This window comes from Podarcis pityusensis (assembly GCF_964106645.2).
Source record: "Podarcis pityusensis genome assembly, chromosome: 4".
NCBI classification, from domain to species: domain Eukaryota; kingdom Metazoa; phylum Chordata; class Lepidosauria; order Squamata; family Lacertidae; genus Podarcis; species Podarcis pityusensis.
This window is the reverse complement of record NC_138027.1, coordinates 54,338,776-54,352,322: the sequence shown is the minus strand read 5'-3', so window position 1 is coordinate 54,352,322 and position 13,547 is coordinate 54,338,776. Positions and strand designations below refer to the sequence as shown.

Below are 13,547 nucleotides of genomic sequence, written 5' to 3'. Positions count from 1 at the left end.
TTATTTAAGTGAAGAAGTTTTGTGACTGAGAAGATAGTATATTAAAGAGGGGATCGAGAATTATTTTAAAAGAATTTAAAGTAAATATGATCTGAAGTCCTCACCATCTCTGACAGCTCTGTTGGAAACTCCATTTTTTGCTGTAATTTTGTGGACTTTATGATATTAACAGAGAAATGATTTACTGAATAAAGAGGTCCTTCTAAACTTGGAGTTTTGGAATTTTACCAGTGAGTCTGAACCAACATTTCAAATTCTACTGGCATTTTGTTGGCATAATAGAGCCTGTTTTCGTATTTGAATATATTCTCTGGCACTTTGGGTTGCCTAACTCAAACTTGTTCTATTCATTTGCTTCATGCAACAATACATTTCCCTTTGTTAAAATGCCTTCTTAGATGTTAAGTTGTTAGAAGGCTTTTACCCACTTATGAATTATAAAAAACCCCCAGTCATTTCACACACACCCCTGACTCCCAAAAATACCGTATTTTTCGCCCTATAGGACGCACTTTTTCCCCTCCAAAAATGAAGGGAAAATGTGTGTGCGTCCTATGGGGTGAATGCAGGCTTCAGGAGAGCCGCAGCGCCAGCCCCACAAGGTCGGGGGACAGCGGGGAGGCGGAACGCCGCTATCCCGCTGTCTCCCGATGTGGTTTGGAGGCTGACGGTGGGGAGACGCGTGCTTCTCCCCGCCGCCCGCCTGCAGACCAGGTCCGGGGACAGCTGGGAGGTGCAGTGCGTCTTCCCGCTGTCCCCGGACATGGTCTGCAGGCGGGCGGCGGGGAGAAGAGCGCTTCTCCCTGCTGCCTGCCCCGCAAGCTCCGGGGACAGCTGGGAGGCGCAGCGCGTCTTCCCGCTGTCCCCGGACCTGGTCTGCAGGCGGGCGGTGGGGAGAAGAGCGCTTCTCCCTGCTGCCTGCCCCGCAAGCTCCGGGGACAGCTGGGAGGGGCAGCGCGTCTTCCCGCTGTCCCCGGACCTGGTCTGCAGGCGGGCGGCGGGGAGAGGAGCGCTTCTCCCCGCTGCCGGCCCCACAAGTGCCTGGGGGGAAATAAAATTTTTTTTCTTTATTTCCCCCCCAAAAAACTTGGTGCATCCTATGGGCCGGTGCGTCCTATGGGGCGAAAAATACGGTAACTCTGGGTTATATTCAGTGTAGCGCTAAGTAAAGCATTCCATCAATACAAGAATTTACACTTGCACAACAGAGCTTCTCCCTCTCTTCCCACTGTGTACGCCTTAAAACTATTCTAGGGGTTGCCCTAATGCTCTGGAGCAGATTTGGGGAGAGTGTGGGGTACACATAAGGAGCGGAATCTTCCATTGTGCAAGTGTAAATTATTGTGCTGGTGGAACAAATTAGTTGTGGGATTGACCACACAAAAAATAGGATTTTGCATTTCAGAAATAGTCAGTAAACTCCCAACTGGGTTTAAAATCTAACTTTTTGTTTTATGTCTATCTTTGAATAACCTATTCCATCAGTGGGGTGCCATATCATGTGGACTTGGAAATACCGGTAGATTTGAGTGCCAGTGGTTGTGAAAAGATTGTTGAGATTCAAAACCCTGTTAGTGAATATACTCAGAAGTTGCAGTAACTTTTGAGAGCATTTGTTGTCTTTTTCTTTTACATATATGTTTAAGAACTACAGAAATGTTATGAACATGGGGGGGGGGAGCACTTTTTATTAAAACAGGTGGAAGGGGAGTTCTGTGCTAGCAGAGTGACACTAGCATCACTCTGCAGGCAACGGCCACAAGGAGACTGGCAGGGCTGGGCAGAGGGACCTTCAAGTGGCTTGGATTGATCTTTTAAAGTGTGATCCTGTACATGATTACTTAGAAATAAGTTTAATTGTATTCAGCAGTACTTACTTCCTAATATGTATGTATTCTTTACGATTGCAGTATTAGAGTAACAGTTATGCCAGGTCTATTTATAGAACTGGAATGACTTCTCTTTTTTTAACTTGAATAAAAGATACAATAAAAATACAATGTATTTGATGCAATTGCTTCCAATTCTGAGGCATATATTGTAAATGGAATCACAGAGTCTTGTACACAAGTCATGTGAAGACAATAATTAACAAACAGCTCAAAAGAAAGATGGTAAAAGTTACTTTTGACCCTCAGGTTTTTCAACATCTGGAATGTAATGTTGCTTTTTGTAATACTTCTGCAATACCATAAAACAGCAGGGTGCATTAATGAGAGTTTCAGTCTGAAAACCACAACATCAATGAAATTTATAGATGTCAGATCATTAACATTAGTCAAACATAGTTTCTGTGGTTTTAGTTCCAATTTTAAGTAGGTATAATAAAAGTCATTTACTGACTATGAGCACTGAGCGTCTTTGGACTTGATGAAATTTCAGTTAACTATGCTGAATTAAACTAATACCATTTTCAATCTATGCTATAAGCATTTTTGGTGAAAAATGTTTAATGGGCTGATGTAGGAGCATTTAAAAAGTTCTGCCTGGTTTTACTATTTTACCTGGCCTATAGAAGTTTAAATTAAACTTTAATGCTTCAACATTTTTATGTGAAATGGCAACTGGAGATTAAGCTGAAATTCATTTTGGGTATCAAAGATTTCAGTCTCCTATTTGGTCTGGTGCTGCTGCTTCTGTTTTACTAAAATATACTATCCTTCAGTATAAATTTGCAGGTTGTTTTTCATAAAGTCTAGGACACCATTATGCTTTTCAAACAATTTCTTGTGCACAGATCTTCAAAAAATGCAACAGTTCCTGAAAGCAGAAACTTTGAAAATATAAGTTAAATACCAGGATCATACCCTCCAGCATTTCTCAGATGAAATAGGGACATTCTATTCTACTGCTTTTGATCTCACCTTTCCTTAAAAATGGCTGGCTTCTGAAGCATTGCTATTAAAGAATTTTCCTTCAAAATTATAGAGAGAGTTTTGTATGTGTATAAACATACACAGAAAGAGAGAGATAGAAAAGACTCCTGTTTCCCAGAGGGACAGTGGGGTGTCTGATCTCTCCACCACTCTTAATCAAGACAAGGAGGGGAGGAAAAAGGAAAACCAGGACATACCGCGATCATATCAGAAACTGGGATGGCTTCTGTAATTCCAGGACTGTGCCTGGGAAATCAGAACACTTGGAGGGTATGCAGGATGCCAAATTATTTTCCAGCATCCTGACAGATAGACTTCTACCTTCTTCCAACCTTGGTGAACAAACTGGTTATGTGTGATCAAGGCATATTATTGCTCAGCATATGTTTAATTCAATTTATTATGGCAAACAGATGCCAACCCCTTGTGCTTGTTTCACTATACACTAAACAAAGTACACTAAACCTATCTTTATGCTCTCCTCTCAAATTTGTGAAGGCGCTTCATAATCTTTGCGAAGGCCATATAGCTATACGTTGTGTTAATGCCAGGCCTCACTCAGCTTTCCGATCCAACATGCTACCCAAATCTGTTTGTGGACAATATTGTCCTGATAGTAGCCAAGCCTGAATGATCTGTCGCCGCGGCCCTTCAGTAAATATTTACATATGAAACATTGTGGAGTTCACAATAAACAATTAAAAATCTCAACTTCTATGCTTCAATATTCCCTCAGACTCTCAACTATAACTACAACACCTTACAAGGTTTTAAATATGTTTGAAGTTTTTCAATGTTTCATATGCAGATGCTTAAGGGTACAAGTGCCAAGATAATGGTCTAACATTAAGAAACTGAATTTTACCCCCTTCTGGCAGAAGTCAAAGAATACTTCTTTGATGGTCCAAAACAAATTTATCATGGCTGTGGAGGGTAGCAGCTGTCAAGATGATTCTACTCCCCTAATTGACTCTCTTATTCCAAGTGCTCCCAATAAAAATTCCTTGAAAAATGCTGTTGCAATGGCAGAAATGCTGGGACTCTGTTCTACACCAGGGCAAGAGACCTAGATTAGGCCTGGCAACCATTTGTTAAAAATCAAAACAAGAGGGTCTAGGATTACCTCAAGTTAAATGGTACTAAGAGGCAGTTCATTTTAGAATCCTTCGCACTATGCTACAGGACCCTAAGGATTGTTCATGATTAAGGACGGAGTATAATCAGGAAGTTCACAATAAAATATGTGCTATTATGTTTTCATCCCATAATAATAATAAAGTTGGAACACATTTTGGGCTACAAACTTAGGGGCTGCCGCCACCGCCAGGACTTTCAGGACAGGGCTTTTGTTTTTCAAAAGTGGAATGAAGAAGGACTGTCATTCATGTGACATTTACAAAAACCATTTTACAGCTGCTCAGATTGTTACTAAACTGGAAATAGTTGGCATAAGCTGGCACCAAGACCATTTCAGCATGAAAAAATTGATTCACCAGCAAGCAAGCAGGCCCTTCACTCCTTTTGAAAAAAATATAATAAATACATCTGTATCATAAAAGGAGTACTTTCAATCAACTACAAATCTTGTCATCTCAAATCTTTGAAAAGCCTATAGGAATCAAGCTTGGGGAAGGAATTGGAATGGGCCAACAGTTGTAATGTATGGGCCAAAAACCTCCATTATCAGTATTAGTGAAAAATAGAGAAACAACATCTAATATCTTATATAAATGTTATCTGACACCCCAGAGGTGCTGTGATAGCAGCTTCCAAGTTCCATCACTCCAAGTTTCAAGAAGATAGTATTTATTTATATTTTATTACCCACCCTACAGTCTAAAGTCCTGGGATTAGAAGCTTCTACCACATGTGATCGTTATGCGAAGGTAAAAACATCTTTTGCAAGACGGTCTTTAAGGAGATTGGCACAATTACCCACCCAACATTCAGTTAGTTGTGTTCCACAATTAGCTCTGTTAATTATTTTTGACAGGGAGAAATTACTACCTAAAGAGCTTGTTACATTTATACCAGTGACATCAAGGCAACTGGCTCGCACACAACTGGAAGAGCTTGGAAAATTTGTTGGTAGACTGTTGGCACCAATAAATCTGGTCCCTAGCTCGTATGGAGAAACTTACCAAACAAGTACAGGACATGATGATAATGCTTTTATTGAGATTTGGTATGCATTTATTGCTTATGTAAATAAGGATGACCATGGTTTACAACAGCCAACACACATGACAATCTTTGGCAAAATGTTATTGGTTAACTCTTGCATTTTTAATTCAGGAGTGGGGAACAAGGACCAGGGATGTTACTTCTATTTGTGTGATCACACACACACACACTTACAACAAAAATAATTAAAAAACAGAAAATAACAGTTAAAGAAAATAAGCAGATGAATTATATGCTGATATAAAATAAGTCACTACCTACTGTAACATGTCTTTATAGAATATCTCGACAAGGTTGGTCTGGGTTTTTTCCTGTAAGGCTCTTAGGTATTTATAATAAATACTGTTATTGTTTATTGAACCATCAGCACATATGTAGTTTATAGTTTGAACAATAATAGGTGATTATGCATTATCATATGAAATTATTGCAGTATCAGGTGGTTAAATCTAAGCTTACGTACCAAAGATTATCCCCCCCATATCTTCTTTGCTTTTTACTTCTTCCTGAATAAGAGTCCTGTCAGACTCAACAGCTTGCAGTCGAAGGTTAGCTCAAGAAAGTTACATATTTTTCTTCTTTCTGTACCCACATAGATATAGCACTACACTAAGGTAGTTTAGCATGTAGACTGTTTACAATCACTTCTTTCTGTTACAAAACCCTAAAACTTGTATTTTCTGAAAAGGTGGGGGGTTATAAAAATCACAAGCACTTTATTATGGTCTTGGAACTGTGTGGTAATGCCCCTAGAGTTATCTCAGATAGCATAAATAAATCTGTCTGTCTCCAGTAGTCTCAGTCTAGGTATTAGCAACTTCTCTATGTTGTATCCCTTCTTACAGAATTCACCTCCTTACAGAAACTATGCCTTCAGTAGCACAGGAGCTCAGTCTTGTCTTGGTGTGCTCTAGTAACTCTGGCCAAACCACTTAGCAACTGCATGTGTAGGTTTCCTTAATCACATCATTGTTCTACAGCACTGTGTTTGGTGTCATAACTAACTTTTTCCCCTCTCCTGATTTGTCTCCCTCAGATTTGTAACGTATGACTTGCCTGTTATGTGGAGCCTAGACAGTTGCTTCAGCTATATTTATAATCTGTCCATAGCACCATTTCCAGATTTAAGTTACATTTCCTTTTATGTAACATGAATGTGGTATTGAAGCTGAAGCAGTTTTTGACTCTTACGTGCAGAGTTTCTAGAAGACAATATTAAACTTAAATGGTTACAAAGAACCTCTCTCAGATTCTTTCTGCCAGCTCCCAGCACAAGTAAAATACGGTTTTAACGGCAACAGTTGATGGTAGACAGTCTCAATAAGCAATTCATGGTGGCCAAGAGAAACAATTATCAGGCTGCACTTTTAATATATAATGGAAGTGGGACTGGCAAAGAGATACTCTGGCCATTGCTTAGAAAAAGGACTATTGCTGATATTTGCATTAAAGGGAGGAGAACATTGCATTACCACTCCTGTGGCTCAAATACTTTTTTGCCTTTTAACTTACTCTTTTTGCAGTTAGGTGAACAACTGAGCCATTGTGGAAAGATGTTCAGAAATCTTTTGGATCATGTTTTGTGTTCTTTATGCATCCTCTATGACTATGTAACCTATTTATAAAACATTATTCTTGAAAGCCAAGCAGGAGTGAATTAGGAAACGCCCTCAGGAACCATTGGCACTAACCAATGTTGGTTCCCAGTATGCAGCAGAGGGTGTATTTGTGCTTACAGTTCTGCTTTTCCTGACTGTCATTAGCTCAATCCCAGAGTTTTTAAGTCCTTGAATCTTCCAAAATTCAGAAAAAGTAATTCTATAATATGTTATAAGCAGAGGCAAACCTAGGGGCTGGCAAAACCAACCACTGCCAGAGGTGCCAGCTCTGGGGAGATGCAAAATTCACCTCTCAGACTATGGAATATATGATGTGTATGTGTGTGGTGATATGCTGCCGCTGTTGCAGCGAGATCAAACACAGGGGAAGCGTCCCATCTTTCTTGCACTACAGCACAAAGGCGTTTGAATTTTGTTGCCCTTTCTCCTCGCCTCATCCTCATTCCAGACACTTGAGTACTCATAAAAATGTAGTAATTTCTAATGTAGATATTGCAGTAAAGTGTTTGAGGGGGGGCACTGATATAGATCTTGCTGGGGGGGGGTGCCAATACAGTCTTTGGTTGTAAGTATCTCTGCATTATATTAAATGGAAATTCTCCACATTAAAAGGGTCTATCAAAGCTTTAATAGTTTAAGCCCTGACCAATATGTCATAGCATGCTTTTTTCTGCTAACATGCAAAGAAAAGAAAACCATATCACTATTTAGTGCTACTTATTACCAAGGCAACTTAAACAATATTCTCATAGCAAGATTTATGCAAGTCAACATTGGCTCATTTGGTGGTGTTTGAATATGCTTTAGTTTCTACTTATCCCCTGTAGGAAAACTGTATTCTTTTAAGTGAAACAATTTTAAAAGCAGAGCACAAGCCTAAAATAAGCTAGTGTTCTCTAGAGTTCTCAGAAGGTGTAGATTTATTTACTGTAGTTAAATCATAATTAGTTCTCAAGGGATAGTGTCTCTCTTAAACTGCTTTATTGCCACCATACTGGTTTTCTAAATAATCAGAAACTGCTGCTGTTGCTGTATTCAGGAGTATAGTCATGAATTTGCTATAAGTAGTAACAAATGTTAGAAATTGCTGGTTGTCACATATGGAAGATAGTGAAACACTTTAGTGAGAATAAGCACCTCAAAAAGAAATGTAGGAAGTGCAGCTACTTGATTGAAATATATCCTGCTGTTATAGATTTGATATTTTCATTGCAACATTTTTCTATATGTTTTGCCTTTCCCATTGTTTTAACATTTTTGACCTAAAGCTGAAATGATAATGTAACAAAAATTATAAATCTAATGTTTATATGAAAGCCACACATTGTTCTAATAGGAGTTTTCCTTTTTACAATTTGCAGGTTGATGTACAAGGTGCCACAGGAAATAGGTCTGATTGCGATTGCGGTTCAACAAACTCAAGGGAAAGGTATGTTGGTGTAATTCTGATGTCAGCAATACAAGTTCATGAATTGGAAATAATCATCTGCATTGAAGATGACAATTTTAAATAGCTAAAATAGCTGTGTGAAAGAGTGTGTGAAACCATCCCGAGTTGTTAGTAAGCACTTTTCTGACTCTGTATTTTCATCCAATTGGGGTTTTCATAGATGCTTTTCAGGGAAGCCAAATGCAATTTCACCACACCCCAGTTCCGTGACAGAGAACTACTACCAGCTGTATGCTTTTTTTGGCATGACAAATATATACCACAAAGTTGTTCTTTTCAATGTATCTTTTTTAAAAAGCAACAACAACTAGGTGGTATTTAATATGAAAAATTATAAAACCTATCCTCTGATAATTATGTATTTAAGCATGGATCTAATCCGTTGACTGGATTGTTCCTGTTTTTAATCTTCATTTCTCTTCTCTTTTGGCCAGAGTAGACATATTGACAGTAGACATACATACATTTCTTATTGCTACAACTTACGGTGTAAGCAAATCACATGTATATAATTTTTTACTTGTGAATTAAAAACAGAAAGAAACAATGTAAAAACTTTAAACCATCAATATATTAGAACGCCTTCAAAATATTTCATTAGATTTTCTCAGTGAACTGATGAAGCTTTCTTTTTATATAACAAAATAAAACTTTCACATAAATACTTGTTCCCCTTTTTTTAAGGCCGTGGTGGGAATGCTTGGCTGAGTCCTGTGGGAGCTGCTTTATCAACTCTACATATCACTATTCCTTTATCTTCTGAACTGGGACGAAGAATTCCTTTTATTCAGCATTTGGTTTCTCTAGCAGTTGTAGAGTCTGTTAGATCCATACCTGGATACCAGGTATTGTATTTGCGTGTTTCCTGTTCCATTATTTTTACGCTTTTTTGACCTAAAATGACTTGAGTATATAATTGACATCCCCACTTAGCATCATTCAACTATCAGAATTTGCCCCCAGGCAAATTTGATTTTGCCCCCAGGTAAATTTTTTTCTCTTCATGTGTATGATTGCTGTTTCCATAATGAACCCCCCAAAAAGTAAGTTAAGACTAGCAACCCATTCTGGTTTACTGTATTATACCTGAGTTTCTGTAATGAAGATTGATTTGCCTCTTGGTCTTACTCCTGGACTTTGTTTTATTTTTGTTATAAAACTGATGAGAGGAACTGAGAAAAGAAAAAATAATAAGATTTGCAATTGCCTCTTAGGTTTTAGTTGGAGCTGTTTCACTAGCCACTTCATTCCTTCTTTCTTTTTCCACTTCTTGTTTAACATTGAAAATGTTTGCCCCAAGCTCGGAAGCAAGAGGCTAACCATATCCTCTCAGGGGGGAATCAAGTGTCCTGTCATCAATGCTCAAATTACAAACCAATCTTCTTTAGCACCTCATCAGTTTCCTTTGAATGTAACCAATTCATAATATTGGCTAACTGTAAAACATTGGTATTTTACAGGACTAGTCAATGAAAACATGTGTTTCCTATATTACACAAAATCAGTGACTTGAGCACATTTACACATGAATTTCATTAGAGTGGTACCCAGTAGCCTTTCATATAGTTTAACGGTTGTCTTCTATTAACACTTCCCAACTTCAGGACTTCATAAGTTGACTGTAAAAATGCTTCACAATGGAATGTAAAATAAAATAAAATATAGTGGTTTGGAGTATTAACTGTTTAATGTAGGAGTCCCCAAAAAGAAAAGGAATACTTTACAGGGATAATTCAATCTCGTAAATACATTAGTTGTCAGACACAGTACAACTGAATAGCAAATCATCCCTTTAGAAGTCTGTTGTACTTTTTTGTTGTTTTCTCTGATATGTTCAGTAACTTTTCATAAATAGTCTCTAGATTAGTGCACTTGGATCTTTGTTCAAACAGTTCAACAACTATTTTTCCAGGTGTGCAGGGGAGAGCAAAGGACATTGGTCCCACTGACTTTGCACAATACTGATACCATCCAGTGTCTTAATATAGCACATTACAGGTTCTTTCAGATTACCTGTTTATTGAACATTCTCCTGAAGAAAGGATCTCCAATCAGACCTTATACTTGATCTCAAGCCAAATACACTGAAATGTCAAGTCTTTGCTTTGTCATCAGTTCTATCCAGGACAGACTCCTGTGCTCCCATCCAGTATTTAAGAGGTTCCTTCAGGGAGCATCTCTTTGAAGCCCTCTGGTCATCCACAGGTTTCTCTCCTGGAATGGACATGGTCTTCTATGTTCTCCCACAGCCTCTCTGCTTCCTCAGTCTCTCTGCCTCCTGTTCCTTAAGGTAGATTTCTTCATTGCTATCACCCTAACAAGTAGGGTGACTGAACTCAACATACCTTCCATCAGAAGCTAGCCCTACATGTTCCAAAACTTTTTACCCCACTAAATATACCTGTATGTGCTAGATGTCAAGACGGGGACTCAAAACCTACATCCAGAACACAGTAGCATTCAGATAAATGGGCAGCCTGTACTACTACACTAGGTAGAAAAGTCTCTACTTCATCTCTGGTGAGATGGATAAAAGCTGTTGGTTATGAAGCCCATCTTTTAGCACAGGCTACTCAATCTCGGCCCTCCAGATGTTTTGAGACTACAATTCCCATCATCCCTGACTACTGGTCCTGCTAGCTAGGGATCATGGGAGTTGTAGGCCAAAAACATCTGGAGGGCCAAGGTTGAGGAAGCCTTCTTTAGCAACTCTGTTTCACATAACAGCTCATTCCACTTGGGCAGCTGCCACTTCTGTTGCTCTGTAAACCAGTGCACCCATGTCTGAAATATGCCAAACAGCCACATGCCACTCAACAAACATGTTGACATGACAGCACAGTTTAGATGGTATGGAGCTTTGGGGGTAGGGTTTTATGCACATTGTCCCTCAAGTACTGAAGCAGTCATCTACCCACTGCAGGAAAGCAACAGTTTTTATGTATCCTGCCTGCAGGATACCTCCTGCATCCAGCAGGAGAATGGGACATTGGTTTCTTCCACAACCTACCTTCTTGCAAAGGCATCCAAGTCGGGTGGCTGCCCACAGCACCACTCAGTGCATCCAGATCACATTCAGGATCAGGGCTCTTCTCTCTTTTTGTCTTTTCCATATGTCTGTTTATTTTTTAAGTGGTTCTGCTAGTCTGAAAATGAGATGTTAGGGAGAAAAAGCTCCAGGGTCACGTGTTTCCCAACAAACAGGAGTTATTATAACTCACCAGGGGCCAAGAACAAACCTTGAAGGTAAGTGACTAGTGTTTTTATCTGTGTCCAAATTCATTGTGGGCTTTTGCCTCTTTGTGGGTATCTTTTAGAAAGAGAGAGAGGGGGATGCTGCTAAGTTTTCATTTGTGTATTCAGTGTCAGTATTAAATATTTGGAGAACAGGAAGCGCTAGACTAAGGATTAACACCATGCTGCTTTGGGATGCAGTAATATAGAGCTATAAATATACATGTTGGTTTCCCTAGGATATTGAGCTTCGAGTGAAATGGCCAAACGATATTTACTATAGTGACCTTATGAAGCTGGGTGGCGTTTTAGTGAATTCCACACTAACAGGAGATACATTCCACATTCTTATTGGTAAGAATATAAATGGTTTAAAATATATTTGTTTGTTTGTTTGTTTGTTTGTTTTTAGGCATTTTTGCTGCTATTGATAATGCAAATACATAGCAAAATAAATGTGGCCGTGATTCACCTGGCCCTTAATGGATTGTTATCTGACTCCCTGCTTTCAGCTTGCAGGAGAAATTATTGATTTGTTCAGTCATGGGCGGAGAGGCATAATCAAGAATCCTTGATTATTAAATAAATAGTGTCCATGTTGTGTGCTTTAAAGAATAGGTAAATAGGAATAACAGAATCAGGTCTAGACTTAGAGCAATCAGCAAACCTACTCTCAGTATCTCCTGCTTCAAAATTAGGAAGCTTCAGGAGATGGTGGCAGCAATACTCATTCATAAACAGTATGAAGAATGCATCTCAGTGCAATCTCATTTGGAACAGGGATAATGTTCGAGATGATCCAGGTGGGAGAACTTTGAGATCCATGACTTTCACAGTGTTCACCCTGCAGTAGATAGTTGCTTAACATTTTTTTTAAGCCCATATCCATTAACAGCATTCACAATGTTCTCCACACACACCAGAAAACTTCTTGGATAAAACTAATGTGGAAAATACACTTTTGAGAATATTATCGTTTCACTTCAGTGCTTATAGGAACAATCCTAAAATCGTATGTCAATCTGTGGGTTTTGTTAGCAGAGAATGTTCTTAAATTTTATAATATGAATTTGATTCCTGACTCCACCCTTCTTAAATGTCAAGATAACTAATCCTCCTCAGATCAATTTATGAATACTACCAAATAATTATTTCCATATTTAATAGGTATATTACTTATAAATTATTAAAGTAATGGTTTAAAAAATAGGGCATTTAAATGTGAGTATACTTGACAAGTCTGGCTCTGGCATCACATGCACAGGGAATGGAAAACCTACATTGCTCAGAAAGGGAGGAAAATAAACAGGTATTAGAAGATTGGTGTGTACATTTCGCAGAGCTATGTTTAGGAGGCCTGATCAAGAAAGCCCTGAGAGCTGCATTTAAACACCCTGGCTTTCTGCCAATAATATTATCCCCTGCTAGAGAGCTGGGTGAGAAATGAGGCTTCAAAGAGAGTCTGGCAAGAGAGCCCTTGAAAGCTGAAAGTTGACTTAAATGTGGAATCCTCTAGGCTTTTCTCAAAGAAGCCAGTTGCTGCCCTGGAGCTGGGGGAAATGCAATTTTTAAAAATGGTAGAATATAGCATTTCATAGCCGCATCTTTCTTTTTCCGATTAATGCTCTCTTGCCTGTATACTGAGCCATGTGTGTATGCATGAGATGGCCCATTAATTTCAACCTAAAGAGCACATCTACACATGCACACCAAATAGTATACGCAGCTCGACTTCCTCCATCAAAATTTAGCAGGGCAGCCCTTGTAGGTGGGGCAGTTTCCATACCCACAAGAACTCACTGTGGTGGAATGGGACATTGTTCTGTCACATATTATGTGTATTGTTCTGTCACATAAAAACTGACAAAATATATCATTTGGCAATTTTACTGCACAAAACTGTTCTTTGTTTTAAATGAAGATTGTTCCAAAGTTGCATGTCTGGATGTGGATTGTCCTGGACTGAACTAGCTTTCATTGGAGGAAAAAACCATCAAGCACTGTCATGAGGCTGAGCCAGGCTGTCTTGTATTTAGCACATGAGATGGATTTGAGTTTATATGAGCTTCTGTCATCTTTCATCATTATTTAAAGCAAATCTCTTCAGGAAATCTGTAGATGGATTTTTACAGCTGTCTGGAGGAATGGATTTGTCTTATGATACAAAGAGGCTTTTTCAGAGAA

The 13,547-nt window shown here is 38.8% G+C and overlaps 1 protein-coding gene across 2 annotated transcripts in view; it reads left to right on the top strand.

Annotated features, from left to right (window-relative positions):
* HLCS (holocarboxylase synthetase) overlaps positions 1-13,547 on the top strand; it is a 97,779-nt gene that overhangs the window by 79,940 nt on the left and 4,292 nt on the right. For both annotated transcript variants that reach the window (XM_081004425.1, XM_081004424.1), the window contains exons 7-9: positions 8,041-8,108; positions 8,814-8,974; positions 11,603-11,717. In XM_081004425.1, the coding sequence (XP_080860551.1) occupies positions 8,041-8,108; positions 8,814-8,974; positions 11,603-11,717 (344 nt within the window). The remainder of the gene's footprint in view (positions 1-8,040; positions 8,109-8,813; positions 8,975-11,602; positions 11,718-13,547) is intronic.